Source organism: Hippopotamus amphibius, chromosome 17 (assembly GCF_030028045.1).
Source record: "Hippopotamus amphibius kiboko isolate mHipAmp2 chromosome 17, mHipAmp2.hap2, whole genome shotgun sequence".
Taxonomy (NCBI): domain Eukaryota; kingdom Metazoa; phylum Chordata; class Mammalia; order Artiodactyla; family Hippopotamidae; genus Hippopotamus; species Hippopotamus amphibius.
The window spans coordinates 41,197,731-41,217,262 of record NC_080202.1 but is presented as its reverse complement, the minus strand read 5'-3'; the positions used below and the strand labels follow the sequence as shown (position 1 = coordinate 41,217,262).

The 19,532-nt window shown below is 46.2% G+C and overlaps 1 protein-coding gene across 3 annotated transcripts in view; it reads left to right on the top strand.

The window, feature by feature from the left end:
- Positions 1 to 19,532, top strand: part of STAT5B (signal transducer and activator of transcription 5B) — a 67,929-nt gene that overhangs the window by 43,598 nt on the left and 4,799 nt on the right. For 2 of the 3 annotated variants that reach the window (XM_057715952.1, XM_057715951.1), the window contains exons 3-16: positions 1,999 to 2,155; positions 3,932 to 4,021; positions 4,955 to 5,129; positions 9,519 to 9,649; positions 9,882 to 10,033; positions 10,503 to 10,658; positions 11,050 to 11,229; positions 11,549 to 11,636; positions 11,715 to 11,837; positions 12,510 to 12,602; positions 15,997 to 16,203; positions 17,412 to 17,506; positions 17,610 to 17,740; positions 18,608 to 18,778. In XM_057715952.1, the coding sequence (XP_057571935.1) occupies positions 1,999 to 2,155; positions 3,932 to 4,021; positions 4,955 to 5,129; positions 9,519 to 9,649; positions 9,882 to 10,033; positions 10,503 to 10,658; positions 11,050 to 11,229; positions 11,549 to 11,636; positions 11,715 to 11,837; positions 12,510 to 12,602; positions 15,997 to 16,203; positions 17,412 to 17,506; positions 17,610 to 17,740; positions 18,608 to 18,778 (1,949 nt within the window). The remainder of the gene's footprint in view (positions 1 to 1,998; positions 2,156 to 3,931; positions 4,022 to 4,954; positions 5,130 to 9,518; positions 9,650 to 9,881; positions 10,034 to 10,502; positions 10,659 to 11,049; positions 11,230 to 11,548; positions 11,637 to 11,714; positions 11,838 to 12,509; positions 12,603 to 15,996; positions 16,204 to 17,411; positions 17,507 to 17,609; positions 17,741 to 18,607; positions 18,779 to 19,532) is intronic. The other variant, XM_057715953.1, reaches the window with a different exon arrangement.

The following is a 19,532-nucleotide window of genomic DNA, read 5'->3' as shown; positions in this document are numbered from 1 at the left end:
GTCTTATTTCCCAAATTACTGTTTATATACCCAGGGGGGAAATTGTTTTTAAATTCTTTCAGAATTAGTACAGTGCAATAGACGGACAACAGAGCTTTTCAATCAACAACATTATTGCATGCCAGGCAGCAGGCTGTCTGCTGCTCTGCTCAGGGCCTGGGCACGTGCTGGTTGGTTACTAGTCTCAATATGATCTGTGATATTCATCAGATGTTTCAGGCCTCCACCATCACCACCAGGAGAGCAGGGGCCCCTGGAGAAACCAGCCCTTATGTTACTATTTGAGGCGAGGTGTATACCCGTCAGTAACATTGCCTTGGAATAATTGCAGTCATGTGTTAGTAGCAGATTTCTGTCCGAAAGCTGGAGAGCACCAAAGGAAGGCAATTTTCTAGGCAATTAAAAAACAAAAACAAAACTCAGCCTCATGTAATTAAGTGAGAAAAAAAGCTAAATATGAGCATGTCAACTGTACCTCGTTTAGTGCTTTTCCATTTCATTTTCATTTTCTTTTAAAGATTTTGAGGGTTCAGAAAAACATTAGTAGGAAGTTTCTGTTGATCTAAAATTTCATTTCGTAGATTTCCCATGCAGTCTTCTTACTGGACGAATGTTGAAAGACTTGTGTTGATATCAAGAAAAACCTGAATTTTATTCGGTTTTGGTTTAAGAATATAAAGATTCTAATTAAAACATCTTCAGTTCTTCATGTTTAAGCTAAGAAAGTTCATATATATATATTCTATATATATATGGCAGAGAATTAAGTTTTGAAGTACGAGAACCAGTAGTACTTGATTCCCATGAGTTTTGCTCTGACTGGCTCTTCTCGAGAGTGGACTCCTCAGACAAGGAGCATTATTGCCATTTGAAACAGAGGGGCAGCGCTGCCTTCATTCCTTCCAGGCTTTTATTTAAACACATTTTCTTTAGTACATAGCACACACGTATTTAAAATTTGGCTTTCTCTGCTGCCTTCTCAAAAGTGCAGATTCGAGCATGTTATTTGATGAAGTAACGTATCAGTGTTCCGGGGTACCTGTTTGTGCCTCTGTTAGAAATGAGTTGCTAACTGACTTCAGGGCTGTGTGGAGATGACAGAGCCGCTTAGTTATCACCAGCTCTCTTGTTTGGCTCCAGACCCGCCAGCAGTAATGAATGTTATTTCAATCTGACAACTGTTTGGTTTCTTCAGTGAGTTAAGTAATTTCATACTGCCCAATAGCAATTGTTGCCTAAGTTGTTTAAAAAGAGAGTCGGGGATGGGGGGAGGAGTGGGGGAAGGGAGGGAGGGAGACCACCCAACCCCTGTTACCAGTTAAGTGGCTCTCAGTTAATACAAAGCTCATAGGGTAATTTCTCTGGTTCACTGGAGGTGTTAGCATTGCCTACGTGTCCCAAATCTGCAACTAGTGATGTAAATGTCTGACTTGCGTAAATACTTGTAGGCATCTTCTGTCTTAATACCCCCATTTCCAGAGCTTCTTAGAAGTAACGATAAATGTTGACTCACCTGGCTTTACTTAAGAAATACTCTATGTGAAATTAGCAACACATAGAACAAGTCCAGGCTGGAAAAAACATGTAGAGCATTCTTGACCCTGTGCCCCCTTACACCCTTGAGGGGGTAACTATAAATAGGAAATTATCACAGTCCTTATTTCCTTCAGAGTACAGGAAGCACTTTCCTTTTCCCTTCATTCCTAGAAGCACATAGCATGAGCAGCAGAGAAAATCAGTAGGAGAAAGGAGAAAGGGCAGTGCATGGCAAAGAAAAAAAAAAGAAAATATACTATACATCCCACTACGGTAATTAGTGGATTAGGAATAGATTAATGTAGGTATCTAGTCAATTTGAATTGGACTCTTTCCTAAAATTTGCAGCGAGCATTGTAAAGAAATTACTTTAGCCAGAGAAAAGGTGTGATGCGTTGAGGCTGCATTTATACAGGCTGTGTGCATGTATGTATACATATGTATGTAATTTCTTTCCCCTAGGGACTCAATAGATCTTGATAATCCACAGGAGAACATTAAGGCCACCCAGCTCCTGGAGGGCCTGGTGCAGGAGCTGCAGAAGAAGGCAGAGCACCAAGTGGGGGAAGATGGGTTCTTACTGAAGATCAAGCTGGGGCACTACGCCACGCAGCTCCAGGTGGGTGTGAGCTCCGGGCCACGCAGCTCCAGGTGGACGTGAGCTCCAGGCCACACTTTGTTCTCTTCCCTGCAGGGGCTCTTCCTGCATTTGGAGATCTTTTTTCTCCTCTTTAACCCAAGGTTGTTGAGTCACACGTGACATGTATAAAGTTCTTATCGTTTGGTTTTGTGGTTGTAGATGCCCTTTTTTTTTTTAATAAATTTATTTATTTATTTATTTAATTTATTTAGTGGCTGCATTGGGTCTTCGTTGCTGCACACGGGCTTTCTCTAGTTGCTGTGAGCGGGAGCTACTCTTCATTGTGGTGTGCAGGCTCCTCACTGTAGTGGCTTCTCTTGTTGTGGAGCACAGGCTCTAGGCGTGTGGGCTTCAATAGTTGTGGCACACGGGCTCAATAGTTGTGGCTCACGGGCTCTAGAGCACAGGCTCAATAGTTGTGGCGCACAGGCTTAGTTGCTCTGTGGCATGTGGAATCTTCCCAGAGCAGGGCTCGAACCCATGTCCCCTGCATTGGCAGGCAGATTCTTAACCACTGCGCCACCTAGGAGGTCCCTGTAGCTGCCCTTGTAAAACTTTATTTGAAAATAATTTCAAATTTATAGGCAATTATAAGACTGATAATAAGAACTCCTACGTATGCCTGGACTCACCTGTTGTTAACATTTGCTTTACCGTATTCTCCCTCTGCACACGTGCACACACACGCACGCATGCACACGCATGCACACACATTTTTTCATTACTTGAGAATAAGTTGCATACAATGCATCCTTTTGCCCCTCAGTGCTCCAGTGTGCATCTTCTAAGAATATGAACCTCCTCTCATATAGTTATAGTACAGTTATCAACTTAGGAACTTCTGGAAATTTCACATCAACACCACACTTTTAGGTAGTCTTATACCTTTATTTCCGTTTTGTCAACTGACTTACTGATGTTGTTTAGGGCATTTTTTCCCTAAAATTTCATATGGTTTCATATGGAACCATTTGTCATGTTTTCTTTGTCTTTCATTACTTTGACATTTTAAAATAATTCAGCTCTTCTATTTTTTAAAGATAAAACGTACCTTATTTGGGGTTTGTATGAGGTTTCCTCTTGATTATATTCAGGTTATACACCCCTGATCAGAATTCTAATGAAAGTAATGTTGTGTCCTTCTCAGGGTATCACATCTAGAGGCACACAGTGTCCATCTTATCCTCACTGGTAGTCGTAATTTTGATTGCCCAGTCAAGGTCGTGTCCAGTTTCTCCTTGATTTGGCCTTTTAAAAATGTATTCTGGGACTTCCTTGGCAGTCCAGTGGTTAAGACTTCACCTTTCAATGCGAAGGGTGTGGGTTCGATCCCTGGTCAGGGAGCTAAGATCCCACATGCCTTGCGGCCATAAAACCAAAATATAAAACAGAAGCAATATTGTAACAAATTCAATAAAGACTTTAAAAATGGTCCACTTCAAAAAAAAAAAAAAACTTTGAGAAAATAAATAAATAAAAATAAATAAATGTATTCTGTTTCCAAGCACGGTGCCCTAACTTTAAGCAAATTAAGATGCAAGAAATAAAATAATTTTACCTTCTTACTGTAATTGGGTTTCCGACAGTGTGCTTTTCTTGTCCCCATTGGCATTGGAGGAGCAGCTTTCCTCATGATTACACCATTGTGTCACAAGGAGTCTCCTATGTCAAAAGATCTGGCCCCTGCTCAGAGCTAAGGTTTGGCTCCATAGCATGGAGTAGAACAAAGTGACGTGTGCCCTTGGATTCTTTCAGAACACGTATGACCGCTGCCCCATGGAGCTGGTCCGCTGCATCCGCCACATTCTGTACAATGAACAGAGGCTGGTCCGAGAAGCCAACAATGTGAGTGTCCCGTGGGTTTGGGGAGAGGCACTGGGATGTGCTTTCTTGCCCAGCTCTTTCTGGACCCAGCTTTGTCAAGATGACTTGGTTTGCCTCTTTTGGTGTCACTATAAACAGAGCATTGTCCTAAGGGGCACACAAAGGAAATAGAACACTGGTCTCTGATCTTAACGGACTTGTAACCTTGATGAGATCGCAAGCACAAAACAATGTGAACAAGTGCAAAATAATTTAACCTCAACTGAATGATATTTGAGGAGTGACGTGCTCATATTCAGGTGAGATTAGGAACAGCCTCTGCTCACCTTCCCCCCCCCTCAACCAGGTGTTGAAGGAATATGTCAGACCAGCACAGGTCAGTGGCTGGACCCACAAAGCCCTTGTTGATACCTCCCCTGTCACTCTCCGTGGGGTCTCCAGGACTCCACATGTGAGCAGTTCACACTCTTCCCTCAGTCACAAGAAGGTCTTGTGGGAGGACACAGATGCTGTGTGTTCACACAGCCTTGTCCCCCACTGTGCCCCCAGCACCTGGCACAGTTGGCATTGAGTCCGTGAATGACTGTGAAATGAGGGGTCATCGTTAGTGGTAGGAAAACCCAGGTAAGTCCTGGGACATGTTGAGTTCTAGTCTCTCCAGAAAGACCCCAGGTGGACCCTGTGTGTGATGCTGTGGTGGAGGCCAGGGCCTGTCTGCAGTACTTTATGAAGCTGCCATAGGCTGCCAGGTCTCCTGTTGCTCCTCTTTTCCCACTCGACCCCAACTCTCACAAATAACATTTGCAATTCTTTGACTCAAAATTTATTTTTTGGTATCTCGGCCCAGTTGCAAGTGCGAGCATCGCCCTTTCTTTGGGTCTAAGGCCTAAGGTTTTCTCCCATCCTCCTGCCCAGCTCACTGCTGCCCACACTCTCTCCCTGCTCTGTCTCCAGGGTACCTCTCCAGCTGGAAGTCTCGCTGATGCCATGTCCCAGAAACACCTTCAGATCAACCAGACATTTGAGGAGCTGCGACTGGTCACGCAGGACACAGAGAATGAGTTGAAGAAGCTGCAGCAGACTCAAGAGTACTTCATCATCCAATATCAAGAGAGCCTGAGGATCCAGGGTGAGGCTGGTGTAGGAGCACAGCGTGTCTGGAGGACGGGAGTGACCCCTAGAAAGAAGCTGCTAGGGTTAGAAGAGAACCAGTTCTCCATTTAGAGGCACTTACCTCTCTCTGGAGGAGCAGAGAATCATACGCATTGAAGGCAGTGCAAGAGGCTGAGGTTTTGGAAGGGGGGAAGACAGGCCATGGCCCGTGGAGAGCATGGTTTCTCACTGGGGCTCCCCATACCCAAGGAGGAAAGATGGTTTCCTCTTGTGGGAAGGAGCACACAGACTAAGGAAGCAGTATCAGACAGTACTTTGTATGTGGCAGGTATTTTGTAAGTGATGCTTTATTGAAATGTTAAACTTTCTGAGCAGGGAGAGTATTAGAGCCAGGGGGCTGTGTTTTACAGCCTTTTAATATCGCTCTATGTAGTTATTCAGAGAGACCATCCTGGGGCAGAGTAACTAGTGCATCTAGTCTATAAATTAGCCCTTATAGACAAAGGCTCCCCTGCCTGGGGTAAATCCTGCTGGTACTTGGGTACAGAGAATTTCAAAATCAATCTGGAGGCTGTGGAGCCCCACCAGCGCCCCCTATTGACCTTGTAGAATTTGGCAGGTTCGCTTGAATACAGGCATGCTTGGGAGATGCCAAGGATTCAATTCCAGACCACTGCAATAAAGCGAATATTGCAGTAAAACAAGTCACATGAATTTTTTGGTTTCCCAGTGCATATAAAAGTTATGTTTATACTATAATGTAGTCTTTTAAGTGTGCAATAGCATTATGTCTTAAAAAAATGTACTTACCTTAATTTTAAAATATTTTATTGCTAAAAAATGCTAACCATCTGAGCCATCAGCAAGTTGTAGTAGTAACATCAAAGATCAGTGATCACAGTTCACCATAACAAGTATAATAATAATGAAAAAGTTTGAAATATTTCAAGGATTACCAAAATGTAACATAGGGACAAGAAATGCGCAAATGCAGTTGGAAAAATGGCACTGAAAGACTTGCTCAACACAGGGTTGCTACAGGCCTTCAACTTATATTAAAAAAGTGCAGCATCTGTGAAGTGCAGTATATTACAGTACAATAAAACAAGATTTACCTGTAGCTTCCTCTCCCTGCTTGCATGCCCAGCTCAAGATCTCAGAGAAGCTTTAGCTCAGCCAACCAGCCACGTAAATACACATGCATACACATTCCATGTGCTCCCCTGCTACCATGCCTGTGGGCTTCATTTTAGAAGTATATATTTTTTGTAAGAACTTTTATTGAGATACAGTTAACAGACAATAAACAGTATATATTTAGAGTGTACAATTTGGTATCCCAATCTCCCAATTCATTCCCCCCCAACCCTCCCCGCTTTCCCCACTTGGTGTCCATGTGTTTGTTCTCTACACCTGTGTCTCTATTTCTGCCTTGCATTTCCTCTTTCATAGTTGTTAGCATTTGCCTTATGTATTGAGGTGCTCCTATATTGGGTGCATATATATTTATAATGGTTATCTCCTCTTCTTGGATGGATCCCTTGATCTTTATGTAATGTCCTTTCTTGTCTCTTGTAACATTTTTTATTTTAATGTCTGTTTTATCTGATATGAGTATCGCTACTCCAGCTTTCTTTTGATTTTCATTTGCATAGAATATCTTTTTCCATCCCCTCACTTTCAGTCTGTATGTGTCCCTAGGTCTGAAGTGGGTCTCTTGTAGACAGCATATATATGGGTCTTGTTTTTGTATCCATTCAGCAAGTCTGTGTCTTTTGGTTGGTGCATTTAGTCCATTTACATTCAAGGTAATTATCGATATGTATGTTCCTATTATCATTTTCTGAATTGTTTTGTTTTTGTAGGTCCTTCTCTTCTCTTATGTTTCCCGCTTAGAGAAGTTCCTGTAGCATTTGTTGTAGGGCTGGTTTGGTGGTGCTGAATTCTCTTAGCTGTTGCTTGTCTGTAAAGCTTTTGATTTCTCTGTCGAATCTGAATGAGATCTTTGCTGGGTAGAATATTCTTGGTTGTAGGTTCTTCCCTTTCATCACTTGAAATATATCATGCCACTCCCTTCTGGCTTGCAGAGTTTCTGCTGAGAAATCAGCTGTTAACCTTATGGGAGTTAGAAGTATATTAACACTAGTTATTAACTCTGTCTTCCCCACTAGAGTATAAATTCATTGAGAAGGAACTGTGTCTTTTATCTCTGTTCCCTGAGATTAGTACAGCCTGGATCATAGCAGGTGTTGAGTAAATGGTGGAAGATGACACCGGCAGGTCTTCCCCAGGTCTGAATCGATCCCAGACTGACCCAAAAGAAAGGAAAGCCCACCTCCTAGATTAGGGAATGGGAGATTTCAGCCTAATATTTCTAACCAAGGCTTTTGACTGGTTGACAGTATTAATGATCCTAGTTTTGGGTTTTCAGTTTCCTATTTGTGAGGTTGGGTTTGTTTTTTTTAAAACTTATTTATTTTATTGGCTGTGTTGGGTCTTTATTACTGCACACAGGCTTTCTCTAGTTGTGGCGAGCGGGGGCTACTCTTCAGTGTGGTGCGCGGGCTTCTCATTTTAGTGGCTTCTCTTGTTGCGGAGCACGGGCTCTAGGCACACGGGCTTCAGTAGTTGCGGCTCACAGGCTCAGTAGTTGTGGCTTACAGGTTTAGTTGCTCCGTGGCATGTGAAATCTTCCTAGAGCAGGGCTCAAACCCGTGTCGCCTGCGTTGACAGGCGGATTCTTAACCACTGCACCACCTAGGAAGTCCCGTGAGGTTGGGTTTGGATTCTGATTTGGGTTTGTCCCCATCGTGCAATGTCAGTTCAGTCTCATTTATCAAGTGCACCCATCAGAAACAGGGACTACTGATCTGTTTGTGCAAGAGAAGTCTCAGCTCCCTCCAGTGGAGCAGACAATTGCCTCACGTCTCCTGGCATCCTTCCCGGAAGCTTCTGCAGTTTGCCAGGAGAGACCTAAGTGGGTCACTTGCATAAGGAGGCTGGGCCCCGCTGGTGGGATCCCCACCGCCTCCCTGTGGGTTCCGAGGTGGCTGTCCAGATGACTCAATGTTCCTTGCCTGCTCAGGCCCCTGCAGTCATGTTGGAGCCATATCTCTAAGTTCTCTTCTAGTTCTGGGCTTTCCTGGCTGTCTAGAGTTGCTTTAGTCTTTCCCAGCTTGTGTGTCCGTAGGGCAGGGCCTCAGTCCGTGTGACATGGCCCTCAGAGGCCTGCCAGGAACTCGACCAAGACCTGCTGACGGGTGCTCTCGTCTGCTTGACTCAGCCCCGTAAGGACCCTGGGACGTTCAAAAGCCTATTGGCAGGAGTAGGAACGCCAGCACCCAGGATAGGGGTTACCTGTGGAGGGGGGTGGGGTTGCCAGCAGGGGAGGGTGCGCAGGTGCTTACCTGTGGCAGTGTTTGATCTCTGAAGCTGGCTTCTCAGTACATAGGCGTTCCTTGCATCTTCCTTTCTATCCATACGTCCCTGTGTCTTAAGTATTTTATAACAGATTTGTTGAAAAGGGAGTCAGTGAGGCCTGGTTACCTTCTTCCTGCCACGGACGAGACGCCTGACAGCTGGTGTGGAGAGGAGCTGCCTCCCTCTCCTGGGAGGATCTTGCTGCTTTCGTGTCCCCAGTGGCCCCGGACTCTCTCTCTCTTCCGGTTGGTCGGCGGAGCTCACAGTGAGCCCACCTGCACAAACGCGTTAGGCACCTTCAGCTCCTGGAGAAACACCGCCTCCCCCGAGGAGAGGCTGCTGTGCTCGGGAGAGGGGACAAAGCCCGCGGAGCAGGGCCTTCCTGACGAGGCTTGGCCTCCTGAAGTTGGGGCTGAGAGCTGCTCCGTCAGCCTTTAATCCGGCCCTGTAACCATTAAGCGTGAGGACTGACTCCCACCCGGAGCTGGTGGTGCCGGGGTCCTCCTGAGCATGTTCCGTATCATGGCTTCTTCAGCCTCACAGCAGCCACTGAGGCAGGTGCCGTGCTGCTCCCCTGTTACAGCTGGGGACACTGAGGCACAGGAGAGTGAGGTGATTGGCCGGAGTTCAGCCACCTGGTAAATGGCGAGGACACGCTCCAGACCAGGCAGGGTGGCTCCAAGCTGATCCCCAGGTGGGGAGAGGAGGGCTGGGTGGGCAGGGAGGCCACGGCAGGCTCCGCCTCCGCCGGACCCCAGGCTTCGGTCTCCCCGCTCCCCGAGGGGAGCTCAGAGTCGGGGCGCCAGGGGACGGAGCCCACTCATCTCTGGGCACCGTGGCTGTAGAACCCCGACGGGCGGCTGGTCCGATGTGTCCCCTCGGCGGGGGGGGGGTCTTGCCTCCAGGACAGGTGCGTGCAGTTGTGCCGGGCTCCCTGCTGGAGCCGGGGAGGTCATGGTCGCGGGTGTCCTGTCCCCTCCTCCAGCTCAGTTTGCCCAGCTGGCCCAGCTGAACCCGCAGGAGCGTCTGAGCCGGGAGACGGCCCTGCAGCAGAAGCAGGTGTCCCTGGAGGCGTGGCTGCAGCGCGAGGCCCAGACGCTGCAGCAGTACCGCGTGGTGAGTGGGCTCTGCCTGCCCCCCCTCCCGGGAGAGGAGGGGACACCCTGAGCCGTCCGGGGACCCGGGGGAGGGAGAGAGCCAGGAGGAGAGCGGGACCCAGCAGAGCAGGAGGCCGGAGCCTTCTTCCCTGTGGGGGCGCCCGGGGCAGAGCGGGTCGGGGCGGGGGGAGGCCCTGCAGGGCTGTGCTGAGAGCCCAGAAGGGCCTGCTGAGCCGCCGCCCACCCGTCAGGAGCTGGCCGAGAAGCACCAGAAGACCCTGCAGCTGCTGCGGAAGCAGCAGACCATCATTCTGGACGACGAGCTGATCCAGTGGAAGCGGCGGCAGCAGCTGGCGGGGAACGGAGGGCCCCCCGAGGGCAGCCTGGACGTGCTACAGTCCTGGTAACGGGTGTGGGGCTGGGAGGGGGGCAGGGGCTCAGAGTGGCGCCACCAGCTGCTGCGCTGCTGCCGCGTGTACGTGAGCAGCCGCTCCCTCTGTCCGGGCACGGGTCTTATGACGCCGGTGGTTCTGGTTCCTAATGCAGACTTTGGTGCCCCGTCCTGTGCCACCTCTGCTGGGACGGGCGCCACCGGGTTCAGGAGTGGGGCAGGGCCGGGGGTGCAGGGGGTGACGCTCAGGCTGGTTGGGCCCAAGTCGGGGTGGGTCCTCCTGTGTGTCTGTGTGTGTTTCTGGAAGGCAGGGCAGCTGGGCTCTGCTCCGAGGACAGGCGAGGTGGCTAAGGCGCCAGGCCTTCCGGGGGGTGGAGCTGTGCCTGGGCCTTCTCCCCAGCCTGGGAGGCTGCCAGCTTCTGGCCCGGAGGATGGGGGTGAAGCCTCTGTCCTTGCCTTTGGCCTCGGGGCTCCCGTGCAGGTGTGAGAAGTTGGCAGAGATCATCTGGCAGAACCGGCAGCAGATCCGCAGAGCCGAGCACCTCTGCCAGCAGCTGCCCATCCCCGGCCCCGTGGAGGAGATGCTGGCGGAGGTCAACGCCACCATCACAGACATCATCTCAGCCCTGGTGACCAGGTGAGTGCTGCCTCCTGGCCACACCCAGCGCCCCGTCTGGTTGGCCTGGGTGGGGGGCAGCAGGTCTTTGCAGACAGGGAGCTCTGGCTTAAATCCTTCTACGTCTGCCTGACACCCTCATCCCGTCCCCCGCTGTGACCTCTTGCTGTTGCCCTCACCCGGTTTCTCTTGTGGGCACTCCATGAGCTTGTCCCCTGCAGCCCGTTTCAGCTGCTGCGTTGGTCTCCTGGCCTCCCCTCCCGCTAGCTCCCCCAGCCTCCCGGGGAGGGGGCGCTGTGCCGGGAGCCCTTCCTTCGCCCGCTGAGCCTTGTGCAAGGCGGCCTCCCCACGCGGAGGGAGGGGCCAGAGCGCCGTCCCCCGAGGCATCACCTGGTCACTTGTCTCCCCACAGCACGTTCATCATCGAGAAGCAGCCCCCTCAGGTCCTCAAGACCCAGACGAAGTTCGCAGCCACCGTGCGCCTGCTGGTGGGCGGGAAGCTGAACGTGCACATGAACCCCCCCCAGGTGAAGGCCACCATCATCAGTGAGCAGCAGGCCAAGTCACTGCTCAAGAACGAGAACACCCGCAAGTAGGTCGCGCTGGAAGTAGGAGGAAAGTGATCCCACCTCCTAGGAAGTTTCTAGGCCCGGCCATTCCTATGTAGGAAGCCCATTAGCCCTCTGGCCCCTTCCAGCTCTCAGAGAACGAATAAGGGGGTTCTTCTGGGAAGAAACTTAAGATTTAGTTGGGATATGTCTAAGAATACTTCTTGTATGTTTTATGTATATTTATTTCTGACATAGTTTTGCTGCTGAACCCCCATTTCCTCCTACCCCCAGTATGTTTTCTGCCTTATGTGTGCTGAGACCCTGTATGGGTTTAAAGTTGAGTCTGTCTCTGATTTGCAGTGATTACAGCGGGGAGATCTTGAACAACTGCTGTGTGATGGAGTATCACCAGGCCACAGGCACCCTCAGCGCCCACTTCAGGAACATGGTGAGGATGGGAGAAGAGGAAGAAGGAATTTTCTGTAGTTGTATGAAGGCTTTATCCTCTTATTTTTCTCCTTTGCAGTCCCTGAAACGAATTAAGAGGTCTGACCGTCGTGGAGCAGAGTCTGTGACAGAAGAAAAATTTACAATCCTGTTTGAGTCACAGTTCAGTGTTGGTGGAAATGAGCTGGTTTTTCAAGTCAAGGTGGGTGTGTGAGTGTGTGTGTGTACTTTATATCCCAAAAGAATTGTTTTGATCACAGAGTATCTTCTTGTGATTATTTTTTAAATTTAATTTTGTTTTATTTCGGAGTCTAGTTGATTTACAATGTTGTGTAAGTTTCAGGTGTATCTACTTATGATTATTGATGAACAGAAAGTGAGGAGACCTCAGCCTTAGGACTCTATCTCTTAGATTCTCTTAAGACATAAGCAAATAATCACGAAATGAAGTAGCTAGAGATATAGGTAGAAGCGAACCAAGAGAAACATCACTCAGGATGGATTTGAGTACGGTTGTAGTAAGTTTTAGACATTTGTTCCTTGGCTGTTTTTTCCCAGAAATGTCTCCATACTCTGTCTCTTTTCTCTCTTGTTCCCTAACTTTGAGACGCTTATTCCATCCTTCATAAATATCTAAGGAATATTTAAATCTCAAAATGTCACACAGACATATCTCTTTTAAAACATCTAAAATCTCTCAGAGTGTGCCAACGTGAAAAGTCTTCTTATTCCTGGAGCCCTTCCTATTCGGTATTCAAGGGTGATGTTTGCTGAAACGTATAGAGAGAATGAAGATGCTGTGATAGAAATAAAGGGGAGAAGGGCACCGTGTGTGCCTTGCAGGCGCTCAGCCCTGCTCCTGTGTCTTTTTTAGACCCTGTCTCTCCCAGTGGTGGTGATCGTCCACGGCAGCCAGGACAACAACGCGACGGCCACCGTTCTCTGGGACAACGCTTTTGCAGAGCCTGTGAGTGTGTTCCTTGGGCCTGCGGGTGTCATGTTACTGGTGTCATGAATCTCTTTCAGTCTTTTTATCCCCACCAAAAGGCATAGAAAAAAAAATGCTCTTTTTCTTAGTGGGAGGCAGAGTGGAGAGTATGTGGAAAGCAGAATGAGCAGGGGCTTGAAGAAAAGCCAGGGTTTCAGTTCAAGCTCCACCATTTCCTCACTCTGTGACCACAGGAAATTCACTTGACCTCTCTGAGCCTAAGTTTCCTGTACGTGTCTGCACTTACAGGGTGAATAATGCTCCAGAGTATTGTCTGGAAGATTCATGTAGGTAATACACACAATGCTTGTCACATAGTCAGTACTCTGTACATAGTATTTTGAACCATGGGTGAAACCACGAATGGAATTTGGGACTCCCAGGTTTCTTCTAGAGGTGGTACCTCTCAGGAGGTCACTGTAGCTTAGAAGTTGCTTCCTGTCATCTTCCCTCCCATGACTGAGGGTGACATTTAATGTGTTTTCCAAATTTTAGATTCTATGCTTCATCCCAAGTCTCATGAAGAATGAGATGCTCTGTGTAAAGAAATAAGCATGGCTCTGTGGGTTACACCCCCGAATGCTCTCTGCGTGCCGCTCGTGTGCTGCTCGGTCATTTTCAGAACATTCCAGGGGGCAGAGTTCCATGTGTTGTCATGGAACTCAGCCAGTGGAGATTAGTCCACAAAAGCATGATAAAAGGTTATGCTTGTTATTTGGGACCTCAAAGTACGTCCTTCAGTAACGTGGCTCTAATGTGAAGAGTCCGACTTGGCATTTTCAACAGGCCTCTTTAGAGAACAGTATTTTTGCTGCAGGGGTGAGATTTTTAGCAGAATTTCTACCGTGCTTGTGCTACAGACCCTGCATTTGAGGCTCCTTTTAAAAAATATCTGCCTAAGGAGCTTGAAGACTTGATCCACAAGAGAATTTGGGATGAACAGTCAATTGAAACAGGAAGAAACTGATCCATTGACTGATGAGACATTTAAACAAACCAATAAGCATATGTATAGAAATATATATATACACACATATGTATACGTGTATGTATATGAGAAAATGAATAAATGAGAATCAAAAGACAAGGAAAATATTAAAATTAAAAAAAATCTGCCCCCGTTTGTCTTGATGAGCCTCCTGGGGAGGATTGCCAGTCTGCTCTCATTTCCCTCCCTGATCGTCCCCAGATCTCACTCCTTGTGTAACCCTGACATCTCCTGCGACACATCAGTCGTAAAGTACCTTGTCTAAATAAATAAGCATTTTTAACATTTTCAGTTATGTTAATGACTAGTGTACATCTTATGCTGTTTGTTTATTTAAGTTTTTTATTGAAGTATAGTTGATTTACAGTGTTGTGTTAGTTTCTGGTGTACAGCAAAGTGATTCAGATATAGATATATATATCTGAATATATCTGAATATATACGTGTGTATGTATATTCATATATATACACACACACACATATATATATTTTCTTTTCCATGATGGTTTACTGCAGGGTATTGAATATAGTTCCCTGTGCTATACAGCGGGACCTTGTTGTTTATTTTATACATAGTGGTTTGTATATGCTACTCCCAAGCTCCTAATCTGTCCCTCCCAACCGCTTTTCCCCTTTCATAAGTTTGTTTTCTATGTCTGTGAGTCTGTTTCTGTTTTGTAAATAAGTTCATTTGTGTCATATTTTATTTATTTTATTTTATTATTTCTATTTATTTGTTTGTTTATATTTTGGCCATACCACGCGGCATGCAGGATCTTAGTTCCCTGACCAGGGATCACACCCGTGCCCCCTGCAGTGGAAGAGCAGATTCTTAACCACTGAATGGCCAAGGAAGTCCCTGTGTCATATTTTAGATTCCACATATAAGCGATATCATATGGTATTTATCTTTCTCTTTCTGACTTACTTCACTTTGTATGATAATCTCTAGGTCCATCCATGTTGCTGCAAATGACATTATTTCATTTTTTAATGGCTGAGTAGTATTCCATTATATATGTACACCACATCTTCTTTATCCATTCATCTGTCGATGGACGTTTAGGTTATTTCCATGTCTTGGCTATTGTAAATAGTGCTGCTCTGAACATTGGTGGGTGCATGTGTCTTTCCGAATTAGAGTTTTCTCCAGATATATGCCCAGGAGTGGGATTGCTGGATCATGTGGCAACTCTGTTTTTAGTTTTTTTTTTTTAAGGAACCTCCATACTGTTTTCCATAGTTGCAACAATTTACATTCCCACCAACAGTGCAGGAGGCTTCCCTTTTCTCCACACCCTCTCCATTATGCTGTTTTAGAACAAATACATACTTGTGGGAATATATTCTACAGATGTATTTGCATATGTGTCAAACGACATAAATACACTGCAGCATTGCTTCTAGTAGCCGAAGACTAGAGGCTGCTACATAGATGTCCATCTGTAGGGGTCTGGTTCAATATATTCTTGTTCCGCCGTACTGTAGAATGTTTAGCAGCCATGAAAGAAAATGAAGAATTTCTTTATGTGCTGATGCGAGGTCTCCCAGATAAAGTATTAAGTGAAAAAAGGGAGCTGCAGAACATGTGGGTTTTATATTTTAAAGAAAGGAAAAATTATACATGTTTGCTGGCATGCATAGAATATCTTAGTGGGTACACACAATAGACTAGATTATTTGCTTTGGGGAGAGGAACGAGGTTGCTGGCAGGCAAGGATAGGAAAGTGACTTCACTGTATACCCTTCTGTGCTTTTTAAATTTTACATCATGTGAAGGAATTTCCTGTCCCAAAAAAAATTATAATAATTAAAATAAAATGAAGTACTATGGCTGAATGGCAGGAAGAGCAGTTCATTAAAAATTCATATTCTAACCTGTTTCTCAATAAAATCGTCAACTCACAGTTTCCACTCTTCCATACTAAGTTTTTTCACTTTGAGCTGGAGTTCTTGGCAGAAGGGGTCAAGGGCAAGAATGACACTTGTGTACACACTTATGAACTCTCGCTCTCTCTCTGTACCTAAAGAATCAGTCTTGTAGATTTCAACTCCCTTTGCGTTTCTAGTGTCAGAGCCAAACCTTGGTCATGTTTTGTTTTTGTGGCTGTTAGAATGTAGGCCTGGACTGTACATCCAGCCACTAATTTACAGGACACCACAGATAGCACGAGGTTGCCTTCTAAGTTGTATGTGAAGGTGATAAAATGGAACCTTCCAAATTTCACAGAACTGCATACCCCAAGGAAGTTTGAGTTTATCCTCAGCCTCAGCCATACAGGTGTTCATAACTCCACCCAGCCATCAGTGTCTTTCTTTTGAGGGTTGAGGGAATAACTCATCCAACTGTGTTCTCCTAAGGTTCTGGCCTCTCTCCCCCCACAGGGCAGGGTGCCTTTTGCAGTGCCTGACAAAGTCCTATGGCCGCAGCTGTGCGAGGCGCTCAACATGAAATTCAAGGCCGAGGTGCAGAGCAACCGGGGCCTGACCAAGGAGAACCTCGTGTTCCTGGCACAGAAACTCTTCAACAGCAGCAGCAGCCACCTCGAGGACTACAGCGGCATGTCCGTGTCCTGGTCCCAGTTCAACAGGGTGAGGGACGCCGCTGGCTGTGGTTAGATCAGCCCCTGCAAACCAGATCCCTCAGGAGTCTCCCTGCCCCAGGCCCTCGTTCCTTTTATCTCTGATACGATGTGCCCAGTGTGCCGGTGGTAATAGGAAGCTTCTGAATAGATGGACAGCCACATGTTTTTGTATGTAGAAAATTACATTTGAATATTTAAGCAAATTGGGCCTTGCATGGGGCTAGTGCATTTTCTTCGTATGTAAAGGAAACAGCAAAGCGAACGATAAGGTAAGTCATGGAAAGTAAGGCTTTCGTGATGATCAGAACGCCATGGGTCTGTCCCCTTGACTCTCTGAAGTCCCTTGATGTGTAGTGCAAAGTCAGGCTCCTGTGGGACCCTCAGTCCGCAAAAGAGGGTGCTGATGAAGGAAACTGCCTCTAGCATCTGGTAGTTCAGATGTCACCTGTCACACCTTTGATTGTAAATTGAACTCTCGTTTCTTCACTTACATCTCCCCACCCCTCACATGTTTTAAGTGCCCTAATTCAGAGAGCTCATAGACTCTGAGTGTAACCCTTTTAAAATGCTTGTGTGCTAACCAGCTGGCGAACAGGTTCGCTGGTGGTCAGAGGAGGTTTGATAGGGGAAGCAGGAGGCCTCAGTGGTGTGTCTTTGCCGTTGCAGTACAGCTGCTGCCATCCAGCAGAATCTGATCACTGTGTTTTGCTGATAATTGTTGGTAACACCCATATGATGGAGTGTTCTCTGTGGCCTCACGGTGTGATCTAATCCAGTTCAGGTTTACAGATCACCTGGGCACCTTGTTAAGGTGCAGGCTTGGATTCAGCAGGCCTGAGATGGGGCCTGAAATTTTGCACTTCTCAGAAGCTCCCAGGTGATATTGCTGTTGCTGGTCCCAGACCACACATCAAAACCAGCAAAGGACAAGTCAGCCCAGATACAGGGGCGTGTGTGTGTAGCCGGGGCCCACTGGGGTTGGCAATTGCTCTGTGGTGTTTTTCCCCTTCTTCCATCTTTTTCTCTCCATTCAGTTTTTTGGTTGTAGGCCCGTTTGGTCAAACTCAGGCAGGCGTGCATGTTTGTATGATTCTGACAGTATAAATGTTGTTTTCCATTTAATTTTTCCAGTTAAAGTATTTAAAGCATATACAGGTAATAATATCCCAAGTGTTACTTTTGTCTTCTTGTGTTCATTGTTGTATCTCCAACCAGGAGAACTTACCAGGACGGAATTACACTTTCTGGCAGTGGTTTGATGGTGTGATGGAAGTGTTAAAAAAACATCTCAAGCCTCATTGGAATGATGGGTGAGAATCGTCATTTGTTAAGTCAGCAGTAGGGTAGCAAGGTCTTCTTTCTGGCATTAAAACGTCATACTCTGCTTCTGCTCCTTTGGCCTTTGTGATCCAGGGCTATCTTGGGTTTCGTGAACAAGCAACAGGCCCACGACCTACTCATTAACAAGCCTGACGGGACCTTCCTGCTGAGGTTCAGTGACTCTGAAATTGGTGGCATCACCATTGCTTGGAAGTTTGATTCTCGTGAGTGCCCCTCCCTTTTTAAGACATATCTTGGCTCTGGTTAGGTGCTTTTGTTGCAAAACTACTTTAACAAACAATTTATTGAGTACTTATTATTCGTTGGGGCCAGTACTAATTACGGGAAGCACCAATGTATAACCATGACACAGCTGCAGCCTGTGTAAAATCTTATTATGAGAAACACAGTTACTAATTTTGAGAACCACAAATGTACAACCTGACACGGCTACCTGTGATGCAGTATCCTGTCCAAAATCTCAGCTGCTTCCCTTTTGAAAGGTTTGCCTTCTTGTTACTCCACCTTGAGCTTATTTCAGTAAAGAATTACTCTGTAGTTTGGAGTCGTTAGAGTGGAAACAATAGGCTATTTTCATTATTCCTTTATCCTGACACAAGGATACTACCATTGATCATTTCCATCCAAGAATGTTAGTTCTTTCCTCTGACCCTCACGGTAAGGCAAGAGTAGCTTGCTAGTTTCTTGTGACTTAAAGATTTTAATAGCTTTTAACAACTCTCACGCACCCTCTGGCTATGGACACACTTCCTGTCTCTCTTACATACTCTTGTACAGGGAATCAGGGACTGGAGTCAGCAAGAAGTTTCTTCTAGGGAGGGACAGGATATTGTTTGAGTTGGAAACTACCTGAGATCATTAGATCTCTAGGGACGTGGTATATGCATTACCTGCTTATCTACCCATTTAAAAACTACTTAATCTACAACCCATGGTTATTTTTAAATGGAGATTTTTATTGGGACAATTTTGATGGAGAGCTTTATTTATAGTATATTTGGGTTTTAAGATTTCCTGTTCAGAAATCATATTTAGACTGTGATTATTCTGTTTTCTTTTTTCTGATTTAGAGGAAAGAATGTTTTGGAATCTGATGCCTTTTACCACCAGAGACTTCTCCATCCGGTCCCTGGCTGACCGCTTGGGAGACCTGAGTTACCTTATCTACGTGTTTCCCGACCGGCCAAAAGATGAAGTGTACTCCAAATATTACACCCCAGTTCCCTGCGAGCCTGCCACTGGTAACAATGTTCGCATTCTGATTTGGTTTCATTGTGATTTTGGTTTTGTTTTAGCTGTAGGTATGTCTTTCTGTCTATCCGTCTGGCATGAAAATCTACACAGTTAACACTCAGTTGTTGCTGTTTGAGCTTTATCCAGGGCAGATGTAAATCCTGGTCTGTTTTCTTCTTTCATACAAAAAACACATCCGCCACCAACCCCAAATATCAAATTGAAGGGAATAAATTACTTTTAATACAAGCTTAGATCAAACAAAATTAGGAAGGTAAAATTTTGCTTTTCAAAACAGATGGTTTTATTGTTTTCTGGGCCTAAAAGTGTTCTGTGTTTATTGTAAAATTTTCAGAAAAGTATAGAAAAGAAAATAGGTATCACACAACAGTTCTTATCTCATCAATGTAAACAATTTAGTAAATGTTCTTCCCATCTACATAGATATGTATTCTGCATTCAGTCACTCATTCACCGGAGGCTTTTTAAGTACTTCCTGTGTGGGGGTTACAATCTAATAGCAGAACGAAGACAGTAAACAAGTAAACAAATAAATGTATCTATTTAGTGATGGACGCTATGAAAACAAATACGTTGAAGGGAACTGATGGGGAGTGGTGGGGGAGCACGTCACTCTAGTGATCAGGGAAGGCCACCCTGAGGAGGTGATACCAGCGTAGACCTGAACAAAGTGAGGAAGCCACACACAGGTACAGAGGGAGCATTCTAGGCCGAGAGAACAAGAGCGGAAACCCTGAGGTA